This window comes from Ranitomeya variabilis, chromosome 4, assembly GCF_051348905.1.
Source record: "Ranitomeya variabilis isolate aRanVar5 chromosome 4, aRanVar5.hap1, whole genome shotgun sequence".
In the NCBI taxonomy this organism is placed as follows: Eukaryota; Metazoa; Chordata; class Amphibia; order Anura; family Dendrobatidae; genus Ranitomeya; species Ranitomeya variabilis.
Genome location: NC_135235.1, coordinates 237,657,788 through 237,674,966, shown reverse-complemented (window position 1 = coordinate 237,674,966; position 17,179 = coordinate 237,657,788). Strand labels below are relative to the sequence as shown.

At 45.8% G+C, this 17,179-nt stretch overlaps 1 protein-coding gene across 4 annotated transcripts in view; it reads left to right on the top strand.

Moving 5' to 3' along the window:
• The first annotated feature begins 1,172 nt into the window (after positions 1-1,172).
• The window catches only part of IGSF21 (immunoglobin superfamily member 21), a 552,595-nt gene continuing 536,588 nt past the window's right edge, over positions 1,173-17,179 (top strand). For 2 of the 4 annotated variants that reach the window (XM_077260350.1, XM_077260349.1), the window contains exon 1: positions 1,249-1,645. Coding sequence is in view for 2 of the 4 variants with exons in the window: in XM_077260347.1 (XP_077116462.1) it covers positions 1,582-1,645 (64 nt within the window). In the remaining 2 variants the exon portion in view is untranslated. Of the gene's footprint in view, positions 1,646-17,179 lie in introns of all 4 variants that reach the window. The other 2 variants (XM_077260347.1, XM_077260348.1) reach the window with 2 other exon arrangements.

The window sequence follows — 17,179 nt, the reverse complement described above, 5'->3', positions numbered from 1 at the left end:
GGTATATAGTGATGGATAGAAGGCAGTGGGCACTCCATGATCTAGGTATATAGTGATGGATAGAAGGCAGTGGGCACTCCATGATCTAGGTATATAGTGATGGATAGAAGGCAGTGGGCACTCCATAATGTAGGTATATAGTGATGGACAGAAGGCACTGGGCACTCCATGATGTAGGTAGAGAGTGGTGGACAGAAGGCAGTGGGCACTCCATGATGTAGGTATATGGTGATGGATAGAAGGCAGTGGGCACTCCATAATGTAGGTATATAGTGATGGATAGAAGGCAGTGGGCACTCCGTGATGTAGGTATATAGTGATGGATAGAAGGCAGTGGGCACTCCATGATGTAGGTATATAGTGATGGATAGAAGGCAGTGGGCACTCCATAATGTAGGTATATAGTGATGGATAGAAGGCAGTGGGCACTCCATGATGTAGGTAGAGAGTGGTGGACAGAAGGCAGTGGGCACTCCATGATGTAGGTATAGAGTGATGGACAGAAATCAGTGGGCGCTCCATGATGTAGGGAGAGAGTGATGGACAGAAGGCAGTGGGCACTCAAAAATGTAGGGACAGAAGGCAGTGGGCACTCCATAATGTAGGGACAGAGTGATGGACAGAAGGCAGTGGGCACTCCATAATGTAGGGACAGAGTGATGGACAGAAGGCAGTGGGCACTCCATAATATAGGGACAGAGTGATGGACAGAAGGCAGTGGGCACTCCATAATATAGGGACAGAGTGATGGACAGAAGGCAGTGGGCACTCCATGAGAAGCCAGATGAACTGGGTGATGAGACAGGAGAATGGGCACTGCAGGAGACTGTACAGGGATGAGGAGTGGGCACTTCATGGAATGGACTAACTAACATCGAAGTCTGAGCACTCCATGAGACGACAGAGACAGTCCAGTACTCCATATGGTAGAGGGATGATCTGTAGTGGGCACTCCATGAGACAGCCTGAGTGATGGCTAGCAGGCTCTGAGCACTCCATGAGACAGCCTGAGTGATGGCTAGCAGGCTCTGAGCGCTCCATGAGACAGCCTGAGTGACGGATAGCATTTTCTGAGCGCTCCATGAGACAGCCTGAGTGACGGCTAGCAGGCTCTGAGCGCTCCATGAGACAGTCTGAGTGACGGACAGCAGGCTCTGAGCGCTCCATGAGACGGCAGAGATCAGGAGAGGCAGTGGACGCTCCATGAGACGCACAGACACGAGTGGGACTGCGCGCTCCGTGAGACGGAGGCTGAATGACGGATATAGGGCACTGAGCGCCCCGGCAGAGGGCAGGGTGATGGAGGCAGGGGAGTGGGCACTCCGTGAGACGGGCTGGTTGGGGAGGGGATCGAGGAGGAGGAGGCAGCGGCTGGAGGAGCAGTTGATGCCAGGCTGCTGTGGCTGCTGCAGGCAGTGAGGACGGAGCCGCGGAGCTCAGGCTCAGACACCCGGCGCCGCCGCTCTTCTCACCCGGCGGCTGGGGGCTTCTTACAAGGAATGCGCCCGCAGCAACGCAGGGCTCCGGGGACGCCCGGTCTGCACTCCGCCGTGTGAAGCAGATGGAGGTACCGGGGTCGGCATGGGAGTGATGAGCTGCCCCGGGCTCGGCGCCCTGCTGCTGCCCCTTTTGCACCTGGCACTGGGTAAGTAACGGCGCTATCTGCACCCAGCACTTACGGTACTAACTTGCGCTGCTGTAAATAGTGACCCCAAGCAGCGCCGTCTATGTGCTGCGACCCCCAATTGTCTGCACCCCTGTATCGTGTGGGAGCAGACATGGTATAGTGAGAACCCCTATATATCTATATGTAAATGCCTGTGTCTGTGTGCACCCCTATATATCTATATGCACCCCTATACGCCAATCCTGTGTCCATGCGTACCCCAAATATCTTTATGCACCACTATATTCCTGTACCATGTGTCTATGCACCCCATATATCTAAATGCACCCCTATACACCTTTCATATGTGTCCTTGTGCATTCCCATATATCTATATGCACCCCTATACGCCTGTACTCCAGTATGTCTGTGCGCCCCTATACACCTGTAATCTTGTATGTCTATGTGCACATCTATATGCCTTTAATTTTGTATGTCTTTGCCCCTATACATCTGTACTCCAGTATATCTGAGCCCCTATACACCTGTACTCCAGTATATCTGAGCCCCTATACACCTGTACTCCACTATATCTGTGCCCCCTATACACCTGTACTCCACTATATCTGTGCCCCCTATACACCTGTACTCCACTATATCTGTGCCCCCTATACACCTGTACTCCAGTATATCTGTGCCCCCTATACACCTGTACTCCAGTATATCTGTGCCCCCTATACACCTGTACTCCACTATATCTGTGCCCCCTATACACCTGTACTCCAGTATATCTGTGCCCCCTATACACCTGTACTCCAGTATATCTGTGCCCCCTATACACCTGTACTCCAGTATATCTGTGCCCCCTATACACCTGTACTCCAGTATATCTGTGCCCCCTATACACCTGTACTCAGTATATCTGTGCCCCTATACACCTGTACACCAGTATATCTGTGCCCCCTATACACCTGTACTCCAGTATATCTGTGCCCCCTATACACCTGTACTCCAGTATATCTGTGCCCCCTATACACCTGTACTCAGTATATCTGTGCCCCCTATACACCTGTACTCAGTATATCTGTGCCCCCTATACACCTGTACTCCAGTATATCTGTGCCCCCTATACACCTGTACTCCAGTATATCTGTGCCCCCTATACACCTGTACTCCAGTATATCTGTGCCCCCTATACACCTGTACTCCAGTATATCTGTGCCCCCTATACACCTGTACTCCAGTATATCTGTGCCCCCTATACACCTGTACTCCAGTATATCTGTGCCCCTATACACCTGTACTCCAGTATATCTGTGCCCCTATACACCTGTACTCCAGTATATCTGTGCCCCCTATACACCTGTACTCCAGTATATCTGTGCCCCCTATACACCTGTACTCCAGTATATCTGTGCCTGTGTACTCTAGTATATCTGTGCCCCCTATACACCTGTACTCCAGTATATCTGTGCCTGTGTACTCTAGTATATCTGTGCCCCCTATACACCTGTACACCAGTATATCTGTGCCCCCTATACACCTGTACTCCAGTATATCTGTGCCCCCTATACACCTGTACTCCAGTATATCTGTGCCCCCTATACACCTGTACTCCAGTATATCTGTGCCCCCTATACACCTGTACTCAGTATATCTGTGCCCCCTATACACCTGTACTCAGTATATCTGTGCCCCCTATACACCTGTACTCCAGTATATCTGTGCCCCCTATACACCTGTACTCCAGTATATCTGTGCCCCCTATACACCTGTACTCCAGTATATCTGTGCCCCCTATACACCTGTACTCCAGTATATCTGTGCCCCCTATACACCTGTACTCCAGTATATCTGTGCCCCCTATACACCTGTACTCCAGTATATCTGTGCCTCTGTACTCTAGTATATCTGTGCCCCCTATACGCCTGTGCTATATTGGTCTCCGCATCCGCATTTGCCTGTGTATGGACGCCCCATGCCTCCTGTAAGCTCCATGGATATGGATGTGATGATGAGGAGCAGCCGCTCTTCGTTCCGTCCCTTGCTCCCCAGTTCTTCCCCTTCCCTCCATGGCTCAGTCTCTTTGGGGCTCATCTCTGCGTTAGATCCCCCTTTGCAGAGCCTCCTCCTCTTATGCCTATCCTGGGGGTCTGCTCCTCGCTGCTATATTCCGGTACATATTGCTGCATATTGGGGAATGTCATGTAACCCAGTTATGGATGTGTGATATCTGCAGCTGTCCGTGCACAGTCCACGGTACGATGCGCTGTATTGTACACCGATCCTGTATATGATGTGGATATACTGATAGATTGGCTGGTTTGCTCGTGAGCCTCTTCCATGCTGGTGACTGTCCCTGTATCATCCTCCTCTTCTGCCCCTGGTGTATTCTGTACACTGCTCTCACAGCTGGAGGGTCTTTCCTTGTGTTAGCTGTTCGGTGGTGCTGGAGGTGGCGGATACAGAGCCGCCCTGTGTGCTGGGATATAATGTGTTCTGTCCTATGTCCTGACACTCTAATCTGCTGCGCATTGGTCTGTATAGGAAGATTCAGGAGCCCGTGATATTTATCACTACGTGTTACACCACTGTCGCCTTACATTTACCTGACCATGCAATGCCTGGACTATGCCGTCATATTGGCACCATGTACCCGTCTCAGGATTGTAGCCGCTCGCTGTGTTCCCATGAAGGCGTCACACATACCAGATGTGCTCAGCCGTAGTGATGAAGGGGATTTGGTTTTTCCAACATGAGGGGGCAATGTGTCTAAGATCTCACTGTCCTGAAACTGTCAGTGCATGTCACGTCTTCTCAACATATAGTTATGCTCTGTCATGATATAATGGTGTACATAGAGGATCTGTCATTATATAATGGTGTATGTAGGGGCTCTGTCATGATATAACTATGCATATAGGGGCTCTATCATGATATAATGGTGCATGTAGGGGTTCTGTCATGATATAACCATGCATGTAGGGGCTTTATCATGATATAATGGTGCATGTAGGGGATCTATCATGATATAATGGTGCATGTAGGGGCTCTGTCATGATTTAACTATGCATGTAGGGGCTCTATCATGATATAATGGTGCATGTAGGGGCTCTATCATGATATAATGGTGCATGTAGGAGCTCTATTATGATATAACGGTGTACATAGAGGATCTGTCATTATATATTGGTGCATGTAGGGACTCTCATGATATAACTATGCATGTAGGGGCTCTGTCATGATATAATGGTGTATATAGAGGATCTGTTGTGATATAATGGTGTATATAGAGGATCTGTCATGATACTATAGTGTATACACAGGATCTATCATCATATAATGTATATAGAGGATATGTCATTATAGTGTGTATAGGGGACCTATCATGATATGATGTATATGTTTAGGATCTGTCATGATGATATAGTGTATAATAGAGGATATGTCATGATATTATAGTGTATATAGGGGACCTATCATATGATGTGTGTGTACATATGTGTCTGTATATATATGATCTGTCATGATGATATAGTGTATATAGGGGATCTATCATGATATAATGTATATAGAGGATCTGTCATGATATATAGGGTCTTTGTCAGGATACAAGTATACGTACATGTTTTGTCATGATACGACAGTAGATGTAGGCTCCTTGTCCTGATATTCCTGTAAATGTATTTTCTGTGTTGTGATATAACCCTGCATGTAGAATAATTTGTATTGTTATGTGCAGATGTGTAGTGTATGTGTTTAACCCCGTCTTACTGTGCTCCTGTTGGTATATAAGGCTTCCTCTGCTGGTATATAGGACCGCTGTAGGTTCTGACAGGGCAGATGCCGGTTATTTTGCCTTTATTTGCAGCGTCAATTGCATATCGATCATTGTACAGACTGTATCCGTGAGTTCTTCCTGTATCGTGATACGCCAGGCTGGTAGATGCGCGGAGACTCTGTGCTGATACATGGAGTCTGGTAACATGATGGCAGAGGGATCTTCCTGTCATGATATGTAGTAGTGCAGCCATAGACGATACGTATACAAGTATGTCTGTCCGTGACTGGGCAATATACTACATGGCTGGGCAATATACTTCGTGGACATGCATATTCTAGAATACCCGATGAGTTAGAATCGGGCCACCATCTAGTACATGTATGTCTGTCGTGATATGCAGTGAGTGTATGAATGCTCTTCACGTTTCTTTTCTGCATCAAGGTCTCCACTTTGGTATATTTGATCCATATTTATATGTGATGGGGTCTATCACATATAATATATATCTATCATGATATGCTCAGTATGCTTACATTCCTCCTGTGTATGCTTGTGTCTATCGTGATATACTCAGTATACTGCATGGACTTTCTTTCCTTGTGCTAAGATGTTTATCATGATATGCTTTCCATGTGCATGATGATCCCTATCGCAATATAACCAGTTTACATACAGTCCTCCTTTTTATTGTGATCTCTGTCATGATATTCTTGGAATATGTAGATGCTTCCTGTATGAGGGGCTCTGTTGTGCCTTACTTGATATATGTCCATCCCTCCTATATTATGGCCTCGGTCGCGATATATCTGGCATATGTACATCCCTCCTGTGTCTACTATGATATACATGATGCATGTACGCACCTCTCCTGTGAAGGGCGCTATTGTGATATACTTGGTATATATACCGGTACACTGAATATACAGTGTATATATACCTTCTCTATCATGACAAGCACGTTTTATTTGTACACCCCTCCTATACACAGGTGATTCTATCGTGATATAATACAGATAGAGATATATTATACATATAATATATATATATATATTATTCCTGTGCGTAGAGGCTTCTATCGTGATGTACTCGTTATTCTTCCTGTCTGCAGGTTCTCTGTTGTGATATTACTGATATTTGTACAGTCACTGTGTATGGGGATCTCTATCGTGATATACTCAATATATGTGTATCTCTCCTAAGTCTCTATCATGAAAAGCTTGACATACGTACATGCATCCTGTGTGGGGGCCCCTTATGTGACAACACTTCTGTAAGCCGTGGTCTCTATCGCAATATACTTGGCTTATGTTTATTCTTCCTGTGTGTGGTGGTGTATATTGTTGCATACTTGAGAGGGGTCTGTATCCTGATTTACTCGGTTTATGTACATTGTGTCTGTGTGCCATGTCGTGATATACTTTGGTATAGGTACATTTCTCCTATGTACAGTGGTTTATATCGTGATATACTCTGTATGTGTACATCCCTGTTGTGTACAGTAGTTTAAATCGTGTATATGTCCATCCCTCCTGGCTGCAGTGGTTTATATTGTGATATACTCGGTATATGTACATCCCTCCTGTGTACACTGGTTTATATCGTGATACACTTCTTATATTTATGTACATCCCTCCTGGGTGCAGTTTTTATATCGTGATATACTCGGTATATGTACATCCCTCCTGTGTACACTGGTTTACATCGTGTAAAACTTCTTATATTTATGTACATCCCTCCTGGGTGTAGTGGTTTATATTGTGATATACTCGGTATATGTACATCCCTCCTGTGTACACTGGTTTATATCGTGATACACTCCTTATATTTATGTACATCCCTCCTGGGTGCAGTGGCTAACATTCCGCAGCGCTTTACAGTTTGCACACATTATCATCACTGTCCCCGATGGGGCTCACAATCTAAATTCCCTATCAGTATGTCTTTGGAATGTGGGAGGAAACCGGAGAACCAGGAGGAAACCCACGCAAACACAGGGAGAACATACAAACTCCTTGCAGATGTTGTCCTTGGTGGGATTTGAACCCAGGACCCCAGCGCTGCAAAGCAACAGTGCTAACCACTGAGCCATGTATATGTACATTCCTCCTGGGTGCAGTGGTTATATCGTGATACACTCTGTATATGTACATTCCTCCTGGGTGCAGTTTTTATATCGTGATATACTCTGTATATGTACATTCCTCCTGGGTGCAGTTTTTATATCGTGATATACTTGGTATATGTACATTCCTCCTGGATGCAGTGGTTATATCTTGATACATTCGGTATATGTACATTCCTCCAGGGTGCAGTTTTTATATCGTGATATACTCGGTTTATGTACATTCCTCCTGGATGCAGTGGTTATATCGTGATACACTCGGTATATGTACATTCCTCCTGGGTACAGTTTTTATATCGTGATATACTCTGTATATGTACATTCCTCCTGGGTGCAGTTTTTATATCGTGATATACTTGGTATATGTACATTCCTCCTGGATGCAGTGGTTATATCGTGATACACTCTGTATATGTACATTCCTCCTGGGTGCAGTTTTTATATCGTGATATACTCTGTATATGTACATTCCTCCTGGGTGCAGTTTTTATATCGTGATATACTCGGTATATGTAGATTCCTCCTGGGTGCTGTTTTTATATCGTGATATACTCGGTATATGTACATTCCTCCTGGGTGCAGTTTTTATATCGTGATACACTTGGTATATGTACATTCCTCCTGGATGCAGTGGTTATATCGTGATACACTCGGTATATGTACATTCCTCCTGGGTGCAGTTTTTATAACGTGATATACTCGGTATATGTACATTCCTCCAGGGTGCAGTGGTTATATCGTGATATACTCAGTATATATGTGCACCCCTGTTAGTTCCTGTCAGTCCAGCTCTGTCACTCTTTCGCTTCCCTGAACAATCTCCTCTTTGTAGCTCCAGTTTCCTCTCTCTCGGCAGGATCATGTCTCCCCCTTCTGCCTCCTTTCTCCTCTTTAGATTGATTTTATTTTCTTGTTTGGTTCAGTCCTCCGCTGCCGGCACACACTGGATCTCCTGTGCCGTGAGCTGTGGTCACTGTGGACATACAAGTATTATAGTGTCACGGGGATGAATGGCGTCCTGCATGAATCCCCCTATAGCGGGGGGTGTTGGAGGCCATGAATAGTCTGCAGAGGCAGGGCTGCGTCCACCAGTGGACTGGTCTGTGAGTGGTGTCACCTAATGGTTATATTATAGTGGGAGCTGTATGATAATCAGAATTAAAAGGCTCGCCCTAATAAAGCTCTCGGTGAATGGGAACGTTCCTCTTACACGGGTGCATACATTGTAACGAGCCCTGGTTCCTCTTACACGGGTGCATACATTGTAACGAGCCCTGGTTCCTCTTACACGGGTGCATACATTGAAATGAGCCCTGGTTCCTCTTACACGGGTGCATACATTGTAACGAGCCCTAGTTCCTCTTAGGCCGGCGTCGCACTCAGCGTATGTAAGTGTTTTTTATGGCCGTAATACGCAGAAAAGTCCCCAAAATACTGATCCGTATGTCATCCGTAGGCAGGGTGTGTCAGCGTATTTTGCGCATGGCATCCTCCGTATGTAATCCGTATGGCATCCGTACTGCGATATTTTCTCGCAGGCTTGCAAAACCGACATCTAATGGATTTATGTGCTCAAATGTTCGGTAAAACATATATACATATATACAGTATATATATATATATATATATATATATATATATATATATATATATATATATATATATATATATATACAGTATATATATATATATATATATATATATATGTGTGTGTCATTGAGATACATATATATATATATATATATATATATATATATATATATATATATATATATATATATATATATATATATATATATATATATATTCTGTATTTATATTTAATTCAGCGCGATATATGTGAAAAGCCGGTAATTCAATTGCCGGCTTTTCATTTCTCCATCCCAAACCCGACATGATATGAGACATGGTTTACATACAGTAAACCATCTCATATCTCTTTTTTTTTGCATATTCCACACTACTAATGTTAGTAGTGTGTATGTGCAAAATTTGGGCACTGTAGCTTGTAAAATAAAGGGTTAAATCGCGGAAAAAATTGGCGTGGGCTCCCGCGCAATTCTCTCCGCCAGAGTGGTAAAGTCAGTGACTGAGGGCAGATATTAATAGCCTAGAGAGGGTCCATGGTTATTGGCCCCCCCTGGCTACAAACATCTGCCCCCAGCCACCCCAGAAAAGGCACATCTGGAAGATGCGCCTATTCTGGCACTTGGCCTCTCTCTTCCCATTCCTGTGTAGTGGTGGGATATGGGGTAATGAAGGGTTAATGTCACCTTGCTATTGTGAGGTGACATTAAGCCAGATTAATAATGGAGAGGCGTCAATTATGACACCTATCCATTATTAATCCAATAGTACGAAATGGTTAATAAAACACACACACACACACACACACACATTATTACAAAGTCCTTTAATGAAATAAAGACACAGGGTGTTGTACTATTTTATTAGACTCTTAATCCACCTGAAGACCATCGTCCTGAAACAAAGTAAAAAAAACAAACAAATATATGCGGAAAAAAAAAAGGGTATGAGATGGTTTACTGTATGTAAACCATGTCTCATATCTTGTCGGGTTTGGGAAGGAGAAATGAAAAGCCGGCAATTGAATTACCGGCTTTTCTCTCTAACACCGGTGCGTATTTCTCGCAGGTCACACTGCTGGTCCGTGTGTAATCCGTATTTTTCTCGCCCCATAGACTCTCATTGGCGATTTTTTTTGCGCAATACGGTGACAAACGCAGCATGCTGCAATTTTGTACGGCCGTACAAGACCGTATAATACTGATCAGGATAGGAGCTGGGACATAGGGAATCATTGGGCCGTGTGTTAGGGCTGTCCCACACGTCCAGATAATTCCGGTACCGGAATAAATCGGTACCGGAGTTATCCGTGTCCGTGTGCCTGGGAACTCACGTAGGCCATACGTGCGGCACACGTGTGCCGCCCGTATGGCGAGTGGGTACCACACGGAGCGTGTGGTACCCACGCGTGTGGTACCCTGCATCGTGCTGAAGACGCGATTCATATGTTCCCTGCAGCAGCGTTTGCTGCAGAGAAAATATGAATAATAGTGTTTAAAATAAAGATCTATGTGTCCGCCGCCCTCCCACCCCCTGTGCGCCCCCCCCCCCCCGCTGTTCAGAAAATACTTACCCGCCTCCCTCGTTGCTTCCTGCTCTGGCCGCGGCTTCTAGTGTATGCGGTCACGTGGGGCCGATCATTTACAGTCATGAATATGTGGCTCCACCTCCCATAGGGGCGGAGCCGACTATTCATGATTGTAAATGAGCGGCCCCACGTGACCGCATACAGTAGGAGGCGCGGGGCAGAGAGGAAGGAGTGACAGCCAATGTGGGAGCGGGTGAGTATTTTCAGGACAGCGGGGGGCGCACAGGGGGTGGGGGGGCGGCGGACACATAGCTCTTTATTTTAAACACTATTATTCATATTTTCTCTGCAGCAAACGCTGCTGCAGGGAACATATGAATCGCGGCTTCAGCACCATGTGGGGGGGACAGCGCTTACTGTAGCGCTGTCTCCTGCACGCACACGGACCCCAGACGGAGAACGTCCGTGTGTGGTCCGTGTTTTACATGGACCCATTGACTCTATTGGGTCCGTGTAATCCGTGCGCTCCCACGAACACTGACATGTCTCCGTGTTTGGCACACGGAGACACGGTCCGCAAAAAATCAATGACATCTGCACAGATGCATTGATTTTAATGTGTCTACGTGTGTCAGTGTCTCCGGTACGTGAGGAAACTGTCACCTCACGTACCGGAGCCACTGACGTGTGAAACCGGCCTTATGCGTATTTTACGGACGTAGTTTATGCGCTCATACGTCGCAAATCTACTGCAGTCCCGCCGGGAGTGATTTTATGTACACCAGGACTTCTTTTATTCAAAGCAATTTCTGCAAAATGTGCAAATTTTTGCTGTAAAAAGTCGCAAAAGTGATTAAAACAGGGGAAAAAAAGATTTATTTATTTATTTATTTATTTATTTTTTACCTTGCACAAAATTCATTGTTTTTATTTTGATTATGTCGGTGCAAAAAAAAAAGTCACCGAATACCAAGATCTAAAAAAAGAAGAGTGACGTAAACCTTCCTTGCAAATGATGAATTGTAAATTGCCAAAAATGTTGGTTCAGAATCCATATAGAAAACCCCTGACAGATGCTCCAGGTCTGGACTCTGCCTTAGTATGGAGGAAGCGAAACTGCGTAAATTACAAAGTTGCATTTCTGTATTTACATCACTGAGTAATAATAGGTTTAATTCCAGTCATTAATGAGACAACAATATATTCTGTAGCTCCCCATATATGTAATGCAATTCATTCAGGAATACTGACTCCATGGAAAAGTAATTGTCCCAATTGTCCCTGATACATTTGTAGCATTTTCAGACTTGCAGGCCATACACGAGATTGCTGTGTTCTATAGCTCTCCCTTTTCCACCATTGTATCAGCATTCTGCTTGTGTTTTCAATGATCAGAGTAGAAAAAAAGCACTGGCAAACATTCCTGGCAGCAGCTTATTTGCTCTGAAAGCAAAAGAATCTGGCGTTAAAATAAGTGTAGACAGGTTTAGTAAATCTGCCTCCGTATTTATAGAGTGAGCTCCTAAACTCCGCAGAATGGTCAGTGGCGTCCGAAAAGCACTGGTGCAAAAATTGGACCTGGGCCCCACCTATACGTTGGTCGAATGCATTAGCCCTCTTAGTTTTCTAAATCCTATAAAGACATTTATGTTACCCCCTTCCCATAATGAAAGAATGTTCCCCATCCTGGCCTACCTTCCTGCTGCAACTGTAATTGTTATGCCCCTACTAATGGTGACTGCAGAGAGAATCTTATCATGTATCTCTGTATACAGGGAGCTCCCCCTAGTGGTGACTGCAGAGAGAATCTTATCATGTATCTCTGTATACAGGGAGCTCCCCCTAGTGGTGACTGCAGACAGGATCTTATCATGTATCTCTGTATACAGGGAGCTCCCCCTAGTGGTGGCTGCAGACAGGATCTTATCATGTATCTCTGTATACAGGGAGCTCCCCCTAGTGGTGGCTGCAGACAGGATCTTATCATGTATCTCTGTATACAGGGAGCTCCCCCTAGTGGTGGCTGCAGACAGGATCTTATCATGTATCTCTGTATACAGGGAGCTCCCCCTAGTGGTGGCTGCAGACAGGATCTTATCATGTATCTCTGTATACAGGGAGCTCCCCCTAGTGGTGGCAGCAGACAGGATCTTATCATGTATCTCTGTATACAGGGAGCTCCCCCTAGTGGTGGCTGCAGACAGGATCTTATCATGTATCTCTGTATACAGGGAGCTCCCCTTAGTGGTGGCTGCAGACAAGATCTTATCATGTATCTCTGTATACAGGGAGCTCCCCCTACTGGTGGCTGCAGACAGGATCTTATCATGTATCTCTGTATACAGGGAGCTCCCCCTAGTGGTGACCGCAGACAGGATCTTATCATGTATCTCTCTATACAGGGAGCTCCCCCTAGTGGTGGCCGCAGACAGGATCTTATCATGTATCTCTGTATACATGGAGCTCCCCCTAGTGGTGGCCGCAGACAGGATCTTATCATGTATCTCTGTATACAGGGAGCTCCCCCTAGTGGTGGCTGCAGACAAGATCTTATCATGTACCTCTGTATACAGGGAGCTCCCCCTAGTGGTGACAGCAGACAGGATCTTATCATGTATCTCTGTATACAGGGAGCTCCCCCTAGTGGTGGCTGCAGACAGAATCTTATCATGTATCTCTGTATACAGGGAGCTCCCCCTAGTGGTGGCTGCAGACAGGATCTTGTGTATCTCCCCATGGGGATTTCTTTTGACTGCTGTAATGATATTTTGCGGCCATTCAGCACAGAATGTTGTGCCTTTTTAAAGTTCCAATTTGTTATGAAGTAGTTGCTTAATTTAAGGTCAATGTTATCATATAAAATAGACATTTAGATTTTTGAATAAAGCACAAAATCCATGTGTCAGGTCTTTGGACTGGAGGGGGGTGATGTCAGCTATAAACTCTACACAGATCAATATTATGCCTGCGTGCTTCTCCTGCTCTCTAGGGGGTCTGTCCGGCATTCTCAGTAAATCCGTTCTTTTTTGGGTTTAGCAACATTTGCTTCTGAAGCCCTGAATAGAAGCTCTGACTCTGTTCTGCACATTTCCACACGATTCCCGCAGAGTTATTGATATATCCAGACCTCTCAGATTTGCACAGAAATGTCACAGAAAATTAGCGCTGGAGACAGAGTTGTGGAGTGTTTTTTTTTTTTGTTCCGCTTCTTATTACAATGGTAATTCGTATTTTTGATTAAAGACCATTTGCAGCTGGCGCTGCCAATAAGCTGGAGTGCTCTCCATCACTCGTCTCTGCGACGCGCGTCCCTCTCCTCATTGTTCTGTAAATGTCTTGGAAGTAATGAGCAATGTGAGTGAGTCTGGGCTGAGCCGCGCTCTCGTCCTGCGCTGGCCGGTAATGGGCTTTCTCCAGGTCCGTCTGGGTGTATTATGTTCTGAGGTTTACAGTCGCACTTTATTACAACAAATAGGTGCAATCCAAATTGTCTCTCCAAATATTGCATCTCGATACTACGGGCGATGGAAGTGGAGCAAAGGATGAGGCGAAAGAGTGTTCTGCACCATGCAGTGTCTTCCTATATACGGCTGTACCATGCAAATGCCAAAGAGAATCCTACTCAAGTCAACGGGGTCCGAAAATGGGTGTGGGGTCCAAGACATGCAGAAATGGGAAGATGTTCAAATGTAGCAGGGTCCAGAATGTCAGAACTTAAAGGACTTTTGATTTGCAATTTTATACCTTTTTTTGGGGGGGTACCATTGTCCAGGTATGACTGCTGACCCCATAGTTACGTCCTTGCGCAGGAGACTGGATAGAATTGGTGCAAACCCTCAGCCGTGAGATGTTTGGTCTCCGCAGGTTTTCAGCCTCTGGGTTATTGATCTAGTAAAGTATATAAAGTCTGCACGCCCCTCAGCTGTCGTTTTCTGTGCCTGGCAGGGACTGTTACGTGCACGTGGTTCCTGAAGTTTATAAATGTGCAGAAGTTTTTCCTGAATGTTGTGAATGTGAGAAAGTTTGTTTCGCCGCTCGCCTCCATCTGGTGTATGGTAAATAAGCGATCTGTCTGCGTGACACATTGTATGGGCCTCGTTCATAAGCTGCAAAATATTCTTAAAAATAGCTCTCATTAATCACACGGAATAATGGCAAAGTTTCCCGATCAGTCACCGGCGCAGGAAGAAGAAATAGGCGCGGAATAAAGACTGTGAAGAACGTCAGAAGCTTCTTCATGTGGCCGAATTCAGAGATACTTTTAGGATGAACCTCGGGGCTCAGATGTGATACCCTGCCGCAGCTGCTAATTAATGCACGGAGACTGTTAATTGGGAGCTAATAATAAGTTGTGAATTATTCCTGGAGACGCCGCTCCTGAATGACCTGCAGCCAGGAACCTGGGAGTAAAGGGGTTAATGGCGTCCAAAAGCAGATCCAAGGAGCTAAGTCCAACCTCAATGGAGTCCGGCACAATCCTGACCAACGAATGATCGCGTCCTGAGATAAAATGGCCAAAAGACCAAGCTGGCTCGGGCTTGTCCCCCATCCAGAGCTCTGTGTGTTGTGCACCCCTCCGAGGACAGGCCTGGGGTCAGAGATTGGAGTGCGCCCCCACGGGACCGAAATATTGCAGCCTGTCTGCCGGAAGCCTCAGGAGCTGCACACTTTAGCTTTACTGCTTGTTTTGCAGACTAAAGGGCTCGTTCTCATTTTGTGGACAATTTATTTTACTTTGGAATTGTATTTTATTAAGAATGAGGTGCAATTTGCCATCTATATATCTGTTACTGAGTTACCCGAGAGTCCTGTATACAGGGAGCTCCTTCTAGTGGTGACTGCAGATAGGATCTTATCATGTATCTCTGTATACAGGGAGCTCCCCCTAGTGGTGGCTGCAGATAGGATCTTATCATGTATCTCTGTATACAGGGAGCTCCCCCTAGTGGTGACTGCAGACAGGATCTTATCATGTATCTCTGTATACGGGGAGCTCCCCCTAGTGGTGACTGCAGACAGGATCTTATCATGTATCTCTGTATACAGGGAGCTCCCCCTAGTGGTGACTGCAGACAGGATCTTATCATGTATCTCTGTATACAGGGAGCTCCCCCTAGTGGTGGCTGCAGATAGGATCTTATCATGTATCTCTGTATACAGGGAGCTCCCCCTAGTGGTGACTGCAGACAGGATCTTATCATGTATCTCTGTATACAGGGAGCTCCCCCTAGTGGTGGCTGCAGACAAGATCTTATGTATCTCTGTATACAGGGAGCTCCCCCTAGTGGTGACTGCTGACAGGATCTTATCATGTATGTGTATACAGGGAGCTCCCCCTAGTGGTGACTGCTGACAGGATCTTATCATGTATCTCTGTATATAGGGAGCTCCCCCTAGTGGTGGCTGCAGACAGGATCTTATGTTTCTCTGTATACAGGGAGCTCCCCCTAGTGGTGACTGCTGACATGATCTTATCATGGATCATATCATTGAGCTTGTGACTTTTATCTGTCTCTGAGCTCCTCTATGCTGATTTATGATCATTTATGATCACACATCAAACTTGTGAATGCCGAAAGGTCCGAAATTATTTATGAAATCCAATTACTAAAATTATTGATTTTAAGTAATAAATAAAGTTCACAAAGTTGAATGTCGCCGTCATCTGCGGATCTTCTGGTGGGTTTCCCTGCAGATTCTGAGTCGCTGCAAAATTATCCTCATGAAATGTGAGTGGTGTGATCTCTTCCTTCTGGTTCCTCCTTCATGTCTCGCTTCTCCCCGGATCCTTGTATCGACAGGCGGGTCGGGGCCGTCTATGAGCAGCTTATTGACTTCTTCTACTGCTCCCAGAGAAGCAGGCGAGGCTCGTCCTCCACCGGACGCACATTAGTGATGCCGGAGCGGCACAGAGCTGCTCATCCTGAAATAGATGTTACTTTTGGAAATTTAATTTCAATTTACCTTTCCAGAAAAATCAATGTGGCCTAATTGTCCAGAAGGCCTGATCCGAGCTCCTGCGCTCTCATCTCATCAGGGTTTATCTCCCCGCCGTGCATAAGAGTTTTTTTTTTTTCTAATTCGTTTATTTTATGCTCTAGTTTTCATATTGAGTTCAGAGCTGCAAATGAACAAGAGGATACAAGATGTGATCTAATCATACGGACCCAGTCTCCATGTAAGAATGTCACCCCAGAAGTGAGATTACCCTCGTCACCCCTCAATATTCTCTCCAAGCTACTCCAGAAATAACTGTATGAGTAAAAAGTGACCCACCATGGCTACCCCCAGCCCCTGGGCCTTTGTTTGGACACTGCAGCGATTCTCTGCTCCCGGCCCCTGGGCCTTTGGACACTGCAGTGATTCGCTGCCCCGGCCCCTGGGCCTTTGGACACTGCAGTGATTCGCTGCCCCCGGCCCCTGGGCCTTTGTTTGGACACTGCAGTGATTCGCTGCCCTGGCCCCTGGGCCTATGTTTGGACACTGCAGTGATTTGCTGCCCCGGCCCCTGGGCCTTTGTTTGGACACTGCAGTGATTCTCTGCCCCCGGCC